The sequence below is a fragment of the Leptopilina boulardi genome, unplaced genomic scaffold (assembly GCF_019393585.1).
Source record: "Leptopilina boulardi isolate dan_hultmark-lab unplaced genomic scaffold, ZJU_Lbou_2.1 LbouV2_213, whole genome shotgun sequence".
Taxonomy (NCBI): Eukaryota; Metazoa; Arthropoda; class Insecta; order Hymenoptera; family Figitidae; genus Leptopilina; species Leptopilina boulardi.
Genome location: NW_026137767.1, coordinates 3,855,274 through 3,871,013, shown reverse-complemented (window position 1 = coordinate 3,871,013; position 15,740 = coordinate 3,855,274). Strand labels below are relative to the sequence as shown.

Genomic DNA, 15,740 nt, shown 5'->3' with positions numbered 1-15,740 from the left:
CCATATTATAAATATAACCTCACTTTTTGGATGTCAACTCGAACTCGCCTCATCATCATAAAAGCCTAAGCAGAATATCTTCGGGAAAGACGTTTGCGAACGTGAAACATGAGTTAGAAAAGGACAGAGATATATTCGTATCCTTTTCTATCTCATGCATCTCGTTCGCGAACGACTTTCGCGAATCTATTGTGCGTTGGCCTTATCAGATAAATTATAATAATGTCTCAGGCAACTCAGGTAAATAGATCTACTGGTAAATATAAAGAGATGAAATATTCTTTAAATAATAATTTATTGCACTTCATTTTAATAATTTTTATTAAGTTATAAGTGTTTTTATATGTCTTTACTCTTTACTTTGAATTTCTATAATCCTACAAAAAAATCTCGTCAATGCTTCTGAAAAATTAAATATAGATCTTTTTGATTTTTAGAAACAATCAAATCAATCAAACAAAAATTCAAAGACTAAACACATAGCGGAACCAACTAGATTAAGGTTATATTTGCTTCTGACCATTACGAGTGCCTACGTCATGAAATGTAACAAACGTTGTGTAGCAAACTGGACAAGTTGTATACACATGTAACATACGTAGCAAACTTAGGTAACATACATGAAGTATGATACTTACCCATCTCTGATTCGACGTACTGGCTGTTAAATGTTTTGGCTTTTCGATATTTTGTCCGTTCGATATATTGACTTTTAGGTGAAAAGCAAGCTTTTCAAGTATTTGTTAGCAATGTCAGCGAACTTTTCACATACGTTGTAGTGAAGTGTGCGAACAATAAAGACGTATTATGCGAGTCACTGCTGTACACTCAACAAACAACTTTTCTCTTGTTTCAAAAGAAGACAATTAAGTGCAGAAAAAATATGTCATAGACAAAGTTACTTGACTACAATTGTTTATTAAGATGTTATATGAAAATGTGGAACGTAATATGGTGTTTGGATAACGCGCTTATTTTTGTGTGTAATGTGACGCTAAACGACGGGTGAGTCAGGGTTGAGCCACCCAAAAATTTTGCAATTATAAAGGGTTCTTGCAATGGAAATTCATTTGTCGACTAAAAGAGGTGTCAAAAACTTCATTTCCGTTGGAAAGAAAGAAAATACAAATTTTCGATATTTTTTTTCACTTTTCAGACCAGCTTCGCGATACAAGCGAAAATCTGAAAATTACATAATAAGGACTTTTTATTTCAATTTCGTGGTTCCTTTACACATTTCCAAGTGTATTTGAGCGCCATTCTATTATTTGAAGGTCATTATTAATCATTTATCTGCATATTTCATTAATTTTCTACAGTGGCTCAACCCTGACTACTATTTTTTCTTTTTTTAATTGACTATAACTTCATGTACGTGAAGTTAGCACTCTAGACATGAAATATATAATTTTTTCCAATTGGAAAGGTTTGGTGGTCGTTTGGTGATCGTTAGGTGCTAGTTTTTAACGTTTGGTGGTCAAAAATAAAAAAACTAGAAAATCTTTCAATTTGGAGTGCCAACTTCACCCTTGCACTCCAGTTTTCAATATTTTTCAAAATTTCCTTTTCGAATCGTTTGGTGGTTGTTAGGTGGTGGTTTTTAATGATTGGTGGTCATCCAATTAATAAATATAATCAAATTAAAGAACTTAAGTTACGCAGGCGATTCTGCTCGTGTTCAAAAGGCGCCAGAATTTAAATTAAAGAAATCCAATTACAAATTTGAAAAATACAAAACCCTAATTAACTAACAGTTTATATAAGCCTTTTGATTATTTAGTGTTCTACAACAATATTGTTATTTTTTATTTCATTTTATTATTTAACAACATAATCATTTTTTACTTTATTAAAGTAAAAGTATCAACTTTGATCAATTAACATGGAAATAACTATAACAGTTATTTAATTCAGAATACCTCGTAAAACTGGCATATGTTATTTTCTTTAATTTAAATAATGCCATATGAAAATCGAAGATTCTTAATATCTATAACGGAGTGCTAACTTCACATTTACAATTTCTTTTAAATAATTTTCATAATTTTTAAAATTTCTTTTTCGTATCGTTTGGTGGTCGTTTGGTGATTGTTAGGTGGTGGTTTTTGATGATTGGTGGTCATCCAATTAATAAATATTAACAAATTAAAAAACTTATGTCCTTATACGGAGGCGATTCTGCTCGTGTTCAAAAGACGCCCGTGCAGCATGCCGAACGCTCCCGCGAAAGATTTGAATTCAACTAAAATGAAATATTTGTTTTTTAATGCAAATTATTAATAAAAATCAATAAAAGATAATAGAATTACCGTATTATTATTATTTTAAAGTAAAATGTGAATTGATATGGTAGAAAAATGTATTTTTCTGGAAATTTTTCTCTATTAAAAAGAGCTGTGCAAGTACCTTTATACGAAGGTGATTCTACTCGAGTTCAAAAGGCGCCAAATTTGAAATTAAAAAAAATTATATTACAAATTCAAATAATACAAAATCTTTAATTAACTTAAAATTCAACTGAACCTTTCAGCGATTTAGTGATTTACAATAATATTGTTAATTCTTATTTTATTTTATTATTTAACTTCATAATATTTTCCTATTTTATCAAATCACACATTGATAAATTAACGTGGAAATGTAATTTTTTTTTATATAAATTTTGCCATATGAAAATCGTGCTAACTATACATTTGCATTTTATTTAAAAAAATTTTTAATTTCTTCATATCAGTTAAAATCAATCTTTGTGTGGTGATTTTTCTTGATTTAATGTCAAAATTGAAAAAATACTTTTGCGTATTCAGTAATGGTTAGAAATTATAGTAGTCTTTTTTTCAATGTTATATGAAGTTAGTAATAATTTTTTCAATTTTTTTTCGTATAACTTCTATATTACTTTTAATATGATGTTTATTAATACTGAAAATATGAAATGAAACATGAAAAACAATAATAAAAGCAATCTTTTCGTTCAAATTTGACAATTAACTCTTTATTTAAATTTTTTTGTTTTTAAAATTTTTCGTAATTATGCATCAATTTTTTTTAGAAGTAATGTATATTGCTGCAATTGGTGTTATTTTCATATTACTGTTGAAATTTTTCTTTCCCTGACATAGATCGTTATGTTCTTCCCAATTTCCATTAATTCTTCTACAGAGTGCAGTAAAATGGCCTGGGACAAAAGCTATTATTCCTGCTAATCTATAAAAAAAATTCATATATTTAGATATGTTCCATTTTTCTATTTAGTATAGTATTTCAAATTTTATATATAAAAGAAAATTAAATTTTCTTATGATTGAATGACTTTTAAACGTCATAAATGTCAAAAAGCATTAGAAATTTTGTAAAACAGAATGGGAAAATTTAAAATGTGTTTTTTTCACTTGTTTCTTGCGATTAGATAAATGACAAAGAATAGTATATTTCGTAATGAGTGTGAGCAATTGCCATTTTTTGATCGAGCGCTTTTTTCGAACAAGCTGTAGGCGAAGCTAATTGCGAGTTCCAAAAACAAAGCTCGTTCAAAAATCGGCAACTATGTTCACACAAGTTACCAACAGGGACGTTTACAAAATAAAAATCAAATTTGAAAACACTTTTGTTTGGTTTCGAATCAATGTATTTGAAACAAAAGTAAATGCCTTTTTACTTTTTTTTTAAACATCAAATTTATAAGTTAACTTCGTTTATTTTTGTATCAGATCTCTAAATTTTTAATTTTCAGATATCAAAATCAAAAGTAAATTCCTCTTTAGTTTTGTTCAAAAAAGTGCAGGACTCAAGTACACACAAGAGTATTGCTCAAGTGATTTTTGTTAAACAATTTAAACTTATTATTATTACTATTTAGTATCAATTTAATTTGATTTTTATTTAATTAAATTGAAATTAAATTAATTACAAATTAAAGTCAAAACTACTTTTGTTTTAATTTGTGTAAAAGAAAGTAATGTGAAGTAGACTTTTGTTTTAATACCAAATTAGGAATTAAATTCGAAGTGACTTTTTATCCAATATTAAGTGTAAACAAAAGGAATTTGAAGAAGACTTCTGTTTCAACATCTGTGGAAACGAAAATAATATGTAATAGACTTTTGTTTCAATCTGTGTGAACAAAAGTAACGAGGAGTAGACTTTTTTTTCAATACAAAATAAAATTCCAGTCGAATTCAATTTTGCTTCCAAATACGAATAATACTTTTCATAACAAAGTGCAAAAAAATGCCCTTCTTAGCACTGCGTTATGAGAATTATTATTTATATGCAATCAATTTTAATTTAATTTTAAAGAAGAAAAATTAATTAATTTACCTGAAAGTATTATTATCAAAATTCAAGTAGATAGGGAAGTCTTTCGGTGAGCAGGTCATCAGTGTCTGTGATGAAATCATTATCTCCAATTCTATGTATATTTGAACGTTAAAATCTATTTTTACATCTTTAATTTGCCGAGAGCAATTGCTAATAGAGCACTTGTAACTTGAGTGTAAAATAAGAGACTCACTTAGTGCTTCAATTCCTTTGGTTCTAATAATGTCCTCATCAACCGATATTCTCTTTACTTTTTGGAGAACATTATGTCCAGCTTCGCAAGTTTTAGACCTCGAGAAAGTAATTTCTTCTTTCATTAAGTGTTGCCACATAACGGGAAGACAGCAGTAAGCATCTATAACTCTTAGCTGATTTGGACTTGCGCTATTAAATAAGACATTGTATTTTGTACATGGGATTCGTTTACCATAAAGGCCTCCATAAGAATAACTGCACGATGTATATAAACGGGTCCAACATTACGCCCTATCCCTCCAAGGTCCAAGAAGCATAAAACAAAATTAACCACATCTTTAATAGAGTCCGATTTTGCTTTCAGATATTGAAGATATGAGGGACTATCTGTTGCAGCAATTGAGATTATTGACATAATTGAGTCAAAAGCACATGTGTTTTTCACCGTAACTGATTTTTTGTCAATTAGGAGTCGCGTTTTAGCAAGATTTCTATTTTGCAGAAACAATTTCACTTTTTTGTTTTTACTGTCTAAATTTATCTCAATTTGTTTTATTTCTGGAAATGGTTGAAAATATTTAGTTCGTTTCTTCTTCGGTACAGTTTCTGCAGGTGAATTGGAAAGAGGCAGAGTTAAGACCGGATTTATTTTCTTGGCTTTGTTCCGCCAGTTTTCTATTAATAATAATTCGTCTGTTTCGATATTCCTGTCTTTATTATCCCAATTTAATTCGTCATTATTATTATTATTATTATCAAGCTCTGATGATGCACTTTCATCAAATTCGATTTCTCGAATATTGCAGCTTTCATTTCTTTCTCGTGGTTCCGGATCTTTTGCAATATTTTTAATTTGTTCATCATCATTGGTCTCTAAATTATTATTTTCTGTAACTTCCAGATTACTCTTTAATTCGGAACTAATTAATTTACTCGAACTTATATTGATTGCGCCTTGCATTGCACGCCAATAAATGATAAATAATTTGTGAACGTCCGTTAATCGAGCTCCCTGCAGAATTTGATTTTTCAATTCGTTGAAATGTCCTTCAGAAGAAGCACTTGATCCTCGAAGAATTTCGCATTTGAAAAATGGCGTCATTACTGCAGACCACAGAGGAAACTGTTTTGACAGTCTTATCATATCTTGTGCAAATAAAGGGAGATAAAACGGATTTGGATCAATTCCTTTTTCGTCACCTTTGATAGAAAATAGAAACAAATATAAAAATTACACACTTAAAGTAGAATAGATTAAATCAAATTCTTAAACTAGTTTTAATTTGAAAAAATAATATATTGAACTAAAATTAAGAAAAAATTAAACAGTAGTTCTGTTCAAAATTATGAGCGTCAACAAAAAACTTACCGATTTTCACATTCTGAACAATCAAATCAATCCACGACTCAATTTTCTGAGAATAATTAATTTCTTCGTAGAAAGTTGAACTCTCTTCCAGAGGATCTTGATTATTAGCTTTTAGTTTCAATGTAATTTTTTTGTATTCTTCACTTTCTTCATTTGGAATTAGCAGTTTTATGGACGAATGATCTTCTGTGGATATAAGATTATTCAAGAATTTTCTAGCTTCTTTGGCGGGCATAGGTACATTCATACCATTTACATTTTTGCTTTCATAATTATGTGTTGTCACAATTAAAATCATAGTTAAAATGGTTTTAAACCGTTCAAAATTACTGCATGAAACTAGAAGGGCCACACATCGCATTAAAAAATCTTTCACAGCAATATTTTTAATTTGAAAACATTTCAAACGTGAGAAAATGGCCATGAAATGAGCTACGTCAACTCTTATAAATGTATCATCTGGTCGGTAATCCACTTGCAGTTGAAGAACCTCAAAACAAGTATCAACATATTCTTTAATTGACTTTCTGTTGAAAACAACGGAAAGTGTTCGCAATAAAGCTTTCGAAAAATCGCAGACAGCGATTTTTGGTACAGGAGCACCCGCCATAAGCCACCTCTTTAAAAAAAAGTCGAATGTTGCACTATCTTGAGACTCTGACAATAAAAGTCCAACTGACACTAATGTGTGTTTCACATTTATAATTATTTCTGTAGCAAATATATGACCTGATAGATCACCATTTGGCAGCTTTAGCTTATTTGCTAACGATCCTGAAGAGTCTATTGATATTTCCGAAAGATTTTTTTTTACCCGACTTTGCTCTTTCCACATGTAAATCATTTCAGGCATGAATATGTGAAGAGTGAAATCATCCAGTGCAATATGGTGTATGCTGCCACTATAAGGTGATGTGTATTTCAACTTTTGCAGTGTAAGAACAGGATTAATTCCGTCTTTCGATGAAAGACCTAAGTCTTTTTCTCTTTGTTGCTGCTTTAATTTTCTTAAAACCATTTGGTCATAAAGAATTGGAGCATTAGCATCTTCTACGCGCATTTCTTCTCGAGCAATATTGCGCTGCAAATTTGCAGCTCCTTCAAAAACTACTTTCTTCCCCAACTCGTCACGCTCATAAAACTTTAACTGACGTTTTACCTTCTCGTGAGGTTTACCGCTGGTATCATTGGTTTTAATTTTTAAAACTAAATCTCCACCCGGAAGAGGTTCTTTATCTGCAATAGCAAAAAATTCATTATTGCAAATTTTACTTTTGCAACGTCCAAATATTTTTAAAAAAATGGCAGTTTTGTCTCGAGAAGGATGAGGTTTTTTGAATGTATAAGCGCAGGGGAGACGTAATTGTCGCCAGACCTCTTTCATGATAATATTTGACCAGACACGAGGTTTCAAAACGTATTTTTCGCAAGTTTTATATCTTACCATTTCAGGCTTCATCAATTCATATAGCTCACTTTTGATGATGACTAGAAAAGTTTTATCATTTTCTGAAATTGAGTCATTAAACTGGAAGTGGCTTTCATCATCAGAAAGACTGTCTTCATCATTCTCCGTTGAACATCCAGGTTCATTGTCAATATTTCTTTGAATTTTATTTATTTCAGGAATACCAAGCGCGTCGAAAACTAAAGCTCTTAATCTATTCCTATTTTCACGAAGGTTTCTATATACATCTTGAGCAGTCCAATGGCCATTCAAACTTTTGCTCACACTTTTATAAAAATCGGATGAATATGGAGGCAGTTTCTCTTCAAGAATTTCTTTACTGCTTTCTTGATTCAAAATTGCATCTACTGCTTCGTTTGTTGAAACTTTCGGCTTCCGCGGCATCTATAAAATCATAAATGAAATTTTTAATTCTAAGATTTAATATAAGGAACATGTAAGCTCACCGTGTGAAGATTTGAGGACCATTAATAGAAAGTAAAATTTTTCTATTACTTGCTTCAGTATCACGTATAGGCTCCTGTAAACAAAAATGCTTTCATTTCTAACATGCAGAATTAATTTTTAAATATTTTGATAACATGTGCGAAAAACATTATAATATGTAATTATTATAGTAACTTAGTAATTCTCCACGAGCAACACTATCTAGATTATTTTAAACAAATTTATGAAAAATTGCCATTAAAAAATTCTGAAATTTCTCGGCAATTCTTTCACATAGGTAAACAAACATGTTTTCCTTTCGCAACTTGGAATTACAATCTTCTTACAAATCCAAATCAAATTATTGTAGCAAATTTGCATTTTAATCTTGCTGTAAATGAAAATTAAATTTCTAATAATTTTAAATTGCAAACGGGGGATATTTTTGTAAATATGTATAAAATTTGTTGTAAATTTTATAGAAAATATATTTCCACTTGGGTTGTGTATCAATGTAATGATTTAATTATAGAAAAATTTGCTAATTTTAATAATAAATGAAACTTTTTCTGAAATATCTGTGTTGAATATATCGAAAGATAATATAATGTGGACATACAAAATATTCTAAATGTAAAATATTGCATATATTAAAGAGTATCAAAATGTATGAAAAAACAAGAAATTTTGAATAAAAATATATCCCGTTTTAAAAGAATATAATATTTATGTGAAGATTTTGTACTTACTCTAGCGTACTCAATATTTTTTTTAACGTAAACTTAGTATTAAAAACTAAATTTTCCTTTTTCTTCTTTAATGCGGCTTGTCAACGTAAATTACAAATCAAGAAAAGACCTGTTAGTCACTTAGAAAAACAGGGTTTCCAACAAGATGAAACGAAATCTCTAATTTGGAAATGTATCGAAGTTTTTTCACTTCGATAACTCTAAATTTAAGCTACTTGCACAGCTCGTCTGCTGCCTGAGTAGCAGGGTTGGGCGCGTAAAGAACCTTTAGGCTGGAGTTCTATGACAGCGTTTTGTGTTGCGTTTTGTAACTAGGTCATGAGTGCAAATACAGCAAACATTCATATACAGGCAGTATCTTAAGGCCAACGCAGAATAGAAACGTAACCGGAATCGTAATCGTAAACGGAAGAATAAGTTAGAGAAGGATAAACAATATACCTATCCTTCTCTAACTCATTCTTCCGTTTACGTTTGCGATTGCGTTTACGATTACGACGCTATTCTGCTCAGGCCTTTATATGCTGTCCTTCCGGTTTGGACACTTTTTGAATTGTCCTGAGCGTTCTATTACAATGTTGTTAGTCTATGGCATATAATCATAGACATATGATGGAGCTTCTAAGGCGGTTCCAGAATAGGTGCAAAAGTCAAGTACAAGTGCAAGTCCAACTGCAAATCCCATGACTGCAAGAGAGATAGATAGACTGCCTATCTCTTTCGCACTCATGGGATTTGCACTTGGACTTGCACTTGTACTTGGCTTTTGCATCTATTCTGGAACCGCCTCTACAATAGCTCCAAAAAGCAAGTCCAACTCCAAGTCCCTTGGAGATGGATGCGCGCGCATCGTGTTGACATTTATTTTTTTAAGATAATTGATAATAAATAGTAATTAATTATTAATTTATGAGTAATTAATTAATAATCTAACAATTAATTAACTAATAATGAGTAATTACCATCAATTATCTTAAAAAAATAAAAATTACACGATGTATTTTTTGAATTTGTAATTGGATTTCTTTAATTTAAATTCTGGCGCCTTTTGAACACGAGCAGAATCGCCTCCGTATAAGGACATAAAGGCGCATTCAGACCTTCGACTGCCTGCACAGGCAGCCTCCCTAGTGTTCTAAAGACAGTAAATTACGTCAAGAAGAGAAAGAAGATTACGGTAATTTACCGGTAAATTACCGGATCGTTTTTTCTCTGAGAATTTTTACTTGTACTTTTATCCTTGTCTGACACGTGCGTTGTCATGACAACGTGTATGACGAGGATAAAAGTACATACATATGTTCCTGACTGTACAATATTATTATTATAATGAAAAATATCTTTGTTACAATATATAATATATATATATTAATATATTAATATTGATATAATATTACATTATTATATTGAATCAGGTACATTTATATGCCTGCACTTTTATTCTTGTCTAACACACATGTTGCCATGACGACGCACGTGTTAGACAATGATAAAAGTGCAGGCATATATACCCGACTGTCATCTTGTCAGTAAGAACACAGAGAAAATTAGGGTGCAGTCCCATGGAGCAGATTAGACGTTGACCAATAAAAAAACAGTCTCTAACGGAAATGCAAAAATTTGCCGCGAGAGACTAACTTTTGATTGGCTGAAATCTATTCTGCTAATCTGCTCTATGGGACTGCACCCTTACAGTCTATTATATTCATTGTTCAAATTATTCATTTAATAACATGTCGGTCGTTTATTTATAACTTACATACTATAAAAATACATATTTAAATTTAAAAAAGGCAATTATCAATCACTTAAATGAATATTCTCATATATTCTCATAAATTCTCTTTTTTTCGGTAATTTACCGCAATTTTCTTTTTTACCTTCTCAGGTTTCAATTTTACCGAGACTTTTAAAACACTAAGCCTCCCACCACGCTGAAAACATACAAGAGTAAGAGAGACAGAAAATTCAAATATTCAAATTTGAATTTTCTGTCTCTCTTACTCTTGTACGTTTTCAGCGTGGTGGAAGGCTGTCTGTGCAGGCAGTCGAAGGTCTGAATGCGCCTTAAGTTTTTTAATTTGTTAATATTTATTAATTGGATGACCACCAATCATCAAAAACCACCACCTAACAATCACCAAACGACCACCAAACGATACGAAAAAGAAATTTTAAAAATTATGAAAATTATTTAAAAGAAATTGTAAATGTGAAGTTAGCACTCCGTTATAGATATTAAGAATCTTCGATTTTTATATGGCATTATTTAAATTAAAGAAAATAACATATGCCAGTTTTACGAGGTATTCTGAATTAAATAACTGTTATAGTTATTTCCATGTTAATTGATCAAAGTTGATACTTTTACTTTAATAAAGTAAAAAATGATTATGTTGTTAAATAATAAAATGAAATAAAAAATAACAATATTGTTGTAGAACACTAAATAATCAAAAGGCTTATATAAACTGTTAGTTAATTAGGGTTTTGTATTTTTCAAATTTGTAATTGGATTTCTTTAATTTAAATTCTGGCGCCTTTTGAACACGAGCAGAATCGCCTGCGTAACTTAAGTTCTTTAATTTGATTATATTTATTAAGGTGCTTATATACCTCAAATTTCGATCAGATGAACATTATTTCTGGACCGTGAAAATGCGTGAAAAGTCATTTTCACGGCGGGTATTTTTGAATTGTTTTAAACAAAAAATGTTTTTTTTAAGAAATATAATATTAAATAATTGTTTTAATATGTAAGAACACTTTAAAATAATGATAGAGAGATGATTTGATTAAAAAATTTAGCAAATTTTGCTTTAAAACGTTTTCTGCTACAAGAAAGTGTAAAATGACGATGTTTGTGAAATGGTTTGTATGCTTCTTCCTTGTTAGTGTCTCTCAGAGTTTTGTTTATGTTATGTCGGTTCTTTTTAACTTGTAATAAATAATGAGTGCTGAAAATAAATCGTTAAGTTGAAATGTTTATCAAATAAATTTAAATTCAACTAATTGTTTCGAATAACTGAAAGACACATGTACACTGTACAAACCATTTCACAAACATCGTCATTTTACACTTTCTTGTAGCAGAAACGTTTTAAAGCAAAATTTGCTAAATTTTTCAATCAAATCATCTTTTTATCACTATTTTAAAGTGTTCTTACATATTAAAACAATTATTTAATATTATATTTCTTAAAAAAAACATTTTTTGTTTAAAACAATTCAAAAATACCCGCCGTGAAAATGACTTTTCACGCATTTTCACGGTCCAGAAATAATGTTCATCTGATCGAAATTTGAGGTATATAAGCACCTTTAATTGGATGACCACCAATCATTAAAAACCACCACCTAACAACCACCAAACGATTCGAAAAGGAAATTTTGAAAAATATTGAAAACTGGAGTGCAAGGGTGAAGTTGGCACTCCAAATTGAAAGATTTTCTAGTTTTTTTATTTTTGACCACCAAACGTTAAAAACTAGCACCTAACGATCACCAAACGACCACCAAACCTTTCCAATTGGAAAAAATTATATATTTCATGTCTAGAGTGCTAACTTCACGTACATTATAACTTCGAAACATTTGGTTAAATATTTTTACAATTTTGAGCAAAAACATTACATTTTAGTAGATCTTTCGAACCATATGCGAGAAATCTTAAAATTCGGCCTACAAGGAAAGTTATAGAGAAAAGTCAAAACTATGTCCAACCCTGACTACACCCCCCTACTATAAATATTAATAAACTCCTAAAAATATAAATATACTATTTATATTTTCTGACGTTGGAAATTTCTGGATTTTAACAATGAAAAATCGATATTTAAAATTATGCATTGAAAAATTAAAAAATTTGTGCAATAAAAAATTTATATTTATGCAAAATTATGCATTGAAAAATTAAAAAATGTTAACTGAAGCTTTTTTTAAAAAAAAATTGTTTTTAAGGGACAAAATAGAGAATTTATACATCGAGTTAAACATAAAACGTGAAAATTAAAATTTTTATTAAATTTTCGTAAATTATGCAATTACGAAGCACTTTGTACAAAATGTCGATTTTTATAAATATACATTTTATGAATCAGGTGTAAATTATTTGACTACAAACTTTCAAATCATTGAGATAAGTGACCAAAATCGTTGACCCTTTTTAATCATTATTTTGATAACCCCTAACGACGGTTGGCTGACAATATTTTTCATAAATTTTTTTTTCCCTCCTTTTTGCTGTCACGGTCATTGGCAGCCACGCGCGGAAGTTCCCATTATATGTTGTTACAAATCATAATAATGATCATTGTTAATTAACAATAACCAATACGCAGTCTTCGTCGCAATTAGCTTATATGTTCTACTATGTATATCTATATTTAAAATTTAAATAATTCTTTTTATTTTTTCAGATAAATTATAATTTGTCAGAATTTATTTCTTTTTATTAACATTTTCTCATTAAAAATTCTGATTTCTTATTTAAAAAAATATTTTCCTTATTATTTTTTTTAAAGTTTCACTCGTTAGGTTGTGTTTTTTTTAAGGGGACTTTCTGGTTTAGAATTTAAAAAAAATCGATTTTTTTTTTTTTTGCTTAAAAATGTTCCATAGTATCATAGAATTACTGTCCCAAAACGTTTTTTAAAAAATATGTACAAAAACAAAAGTTATAACAATATTTATGACGGTATGTATTTCAACAACAATCTACAGTTATCTTATTTACATATTTGGTGTTCCTCTTTTATTGATATTAGCTTGAAACATGTTACTCGAGGGTTTTTGGGGTCGCTGATTACGAATTTGATGTCAGTTTTTGAAAATACAAAATGGCGGGTCCAATATGGCGGACGAAAAAATAAAAATTCAACCGGATTTGCTTAAAACTTGTTACTCGGGGGTTTTTGGGGTCGCTGATTACGAATTTGATGTCAGTTTTTGAAAATACAAAATGGCGGATCTAATATGGCGGACAAAGATTAAGAAATTAATTAAATTTAGTTGAAAATGGTTACTTGTGGCCTTTTGAGATTGCTAGTTATGAATATAGGCACAAAACATTATCGTTCTAGGAACATCAAATTCGTAATCAGCGACCCCAAAAACCCCCGATTAACAAGTTTTAAGCAAATTCGGTTGATTTTTTATTTTTTCGTCCGCCATATTGGATCCGCCATTTTGAATTTTCCAAAACGGACAACAAATTCGTAATCAGCGACCCTAAAAACAGCGGGATACGAAGTTCTGTTGTAATAAAAAGTTGTTTGATATTCATGACTCAATGAACTATGTTATAAAAACTTTGAACGCGTTTTTCTCGAAAACTCATTTTTCAAACTGGTACAGAGCTTTTCTCGAAATCTACCGAACCGATTTTAAAATCCCAAAAATTTTTCGATTCTTTATTTAAAAAACTGAGGCCTAAACCTCTAAAAACTCATATTTCTACCCCCTGTGTTTTTATATGGAGGTAAATTGACCCAAAAACACGGCGTTATTGTGAGTTTTTGAGAAAAATGTACATAAAAAATAAAAAAACCTTTAAAAAAAATCGTTTTTGAGGTTTAGGCCCCAGAATAAATCCTTATGAAGAGATTCCCGTTTGGAACTTGAATTTATGTATTACAGGTTGCCCGGAAACTAACGTACCAAAAAAAAGGTATCTTTTGGAAGACGCCACCTACAGCTATGGAATTGAACTAAATACACTCAAACATATTTTTTAAATTTTCTCTACGCAATGTGCTACAATGTCCAAAAATAGTTTTTACAATTTCTTTAATACTGTTCTTACAATAAAAGTTTTAAAACCTTCCTTTTTTGTCAATTCTAAACCAGAAAGTCCCCTTAAGTACTTTTTACTATTTTGCCCAATTATATTTTTTTCTTATAGTAAGAAATTCCAAATAAAAATCATTTGTTACAATTTTAAAGAATTTTATTAGATATAATTACTTTTTGGATGAATTTTCATTTTTTTAAATTAGCAAATAAAAATTCGAACAAATGAAAATTTTGGCATTTAAAAATTCGATTCACTTAAATTTCATGTAAATGAGAATTCTGCTAAATTAATATTAGTTGAAATTAGATTTTTGAAAATTAAAAGTTGAATAAAGAGAAATTTTGTAAAATAAAAATTCTGTACCCATAAAAAATCTTTTTTAGTAAAACATCGTTTAGAAAGAAATTTTCTCAAATATGCTATAATTCGAAAAAAGAACTTTTAACTAAAAAATAATTATATATCTAATAAAATTTTTTTTAAATGAAAATTCTAACCATTTACATTTTTTTGGGGAAATTCATGCGTCCCAATAAAAAAATTAAAAATATTGTAAATTAATTATTTTTATTTATTAATATTCAAAAATTTTTTCCAAAGTTTATCATTAATTTTTCGATTTTCGTAAAAAAAATTTAAGCGAGTTTTCTTTTAAACAATTCTATTCAATATAAAGAAATAATATGATTGAATTAAATTTAAAAATTGAAGAATTATTATATATTATTATTATATCTATTATTATATCTGAGAACTAATACAAAAAAAATTTAACAAAACAAAATTGTTACTATTTTTATTTTTTTCTAGAGAATGTAATTAGCAGTTTTTAAATTTAATATTTAGATTATAATTCCCAAATGATATTAATTTATATAATTAAATGTAATATATAGCAAACGATTTCAGTATTCTCTCTTTAAAATTCGTAAGAATCATCTATACTGAAGAATAAGACCAAGATTTGCGAGTCGAGAAATGATAAAAACAAAAGGAGACAAATAAAAAAATCTTTTCTCACGCAAAAAGCACGTGATTATTAAAATACAATTCAGGGACGAATTATGTTTCCGAAATAATACAAAATTTGTATTTTCAAAACAGTTGAACATTTTTTTATAGTACGATAAATTTTCCATGTTTTTCATACAAGAATCTGTTAATTAAAATTTTGTTTTTATAATCAGTTTTTAATTTTTAAAAAATACTATAACAAAATTTTATTTTCAATTATTTTTTTATTTTATTGTTTTTTTTTATTATTGTACCTTTACAGTTGGTTTCAGTGGTACCCCTCCAATATTGTTTTTCTATCTCATTTTCATTTAAAGCTTGTCGAGGTGACGTGCGTATCTAATACACCTCAGTTTCCTCGCGTCTTTCAATTATATTTGAAGTCAAGTTTCGCTTAAAATATAA

At 29.1% G+C, this 15,740-nt stretch overlaps 2 protein-coding genes across 4 annotated transcripts in view; one reads left to right on the top strand and one right to left on the bottom strand.

The window, feature by feature from the left end:
* Window positions 1-15,740, top strand: part of LOC127278977 (MLX-interacting protein) — a 52,404-nt gene that overhangs the window by 24,747 nt on the left and 11,917 nt on the right. The gene's annotated exons all lie outside the window — the stretch shown is intronic.
* LOC127278981 (uncharacterized) lies at window positions 2,995-4,670 on the bottom strand. The gene is made up of 2 exons (XM_051300997.1): window positions 4,321-4,670; window positions 2,995-3,207 (listed from the first exon to the last, which is right to left on the bottom strand). The coding sequence occupies exons 1-2, from the start codon at window positions 4,650-4,652 to the stop codon at window positions 3,039-3,041; spliced, it is 501 nt and encodes a 166-aa protein (XP_051156954.1). The 5' UTR covers window positions 4,653-4,670; the 3' UTR covers window positions 2,995-3,038.

Coding starts and splice junctions, on each gene's coding strand:
- LOC127278981 (XM_051300997.1), bottom strand. CDS start 4,652: ATGTGGCAACACTTAATGAAAGAAGAAATTACTTTCTCGAGGTCTAAA. Junction 3,208..4,320: donor TTTGATAATAATACTTTCAG/GTAAATTAATTA, acceptor TTTTTTTTATAG/ATTAGCAGGAATAATAGCTT.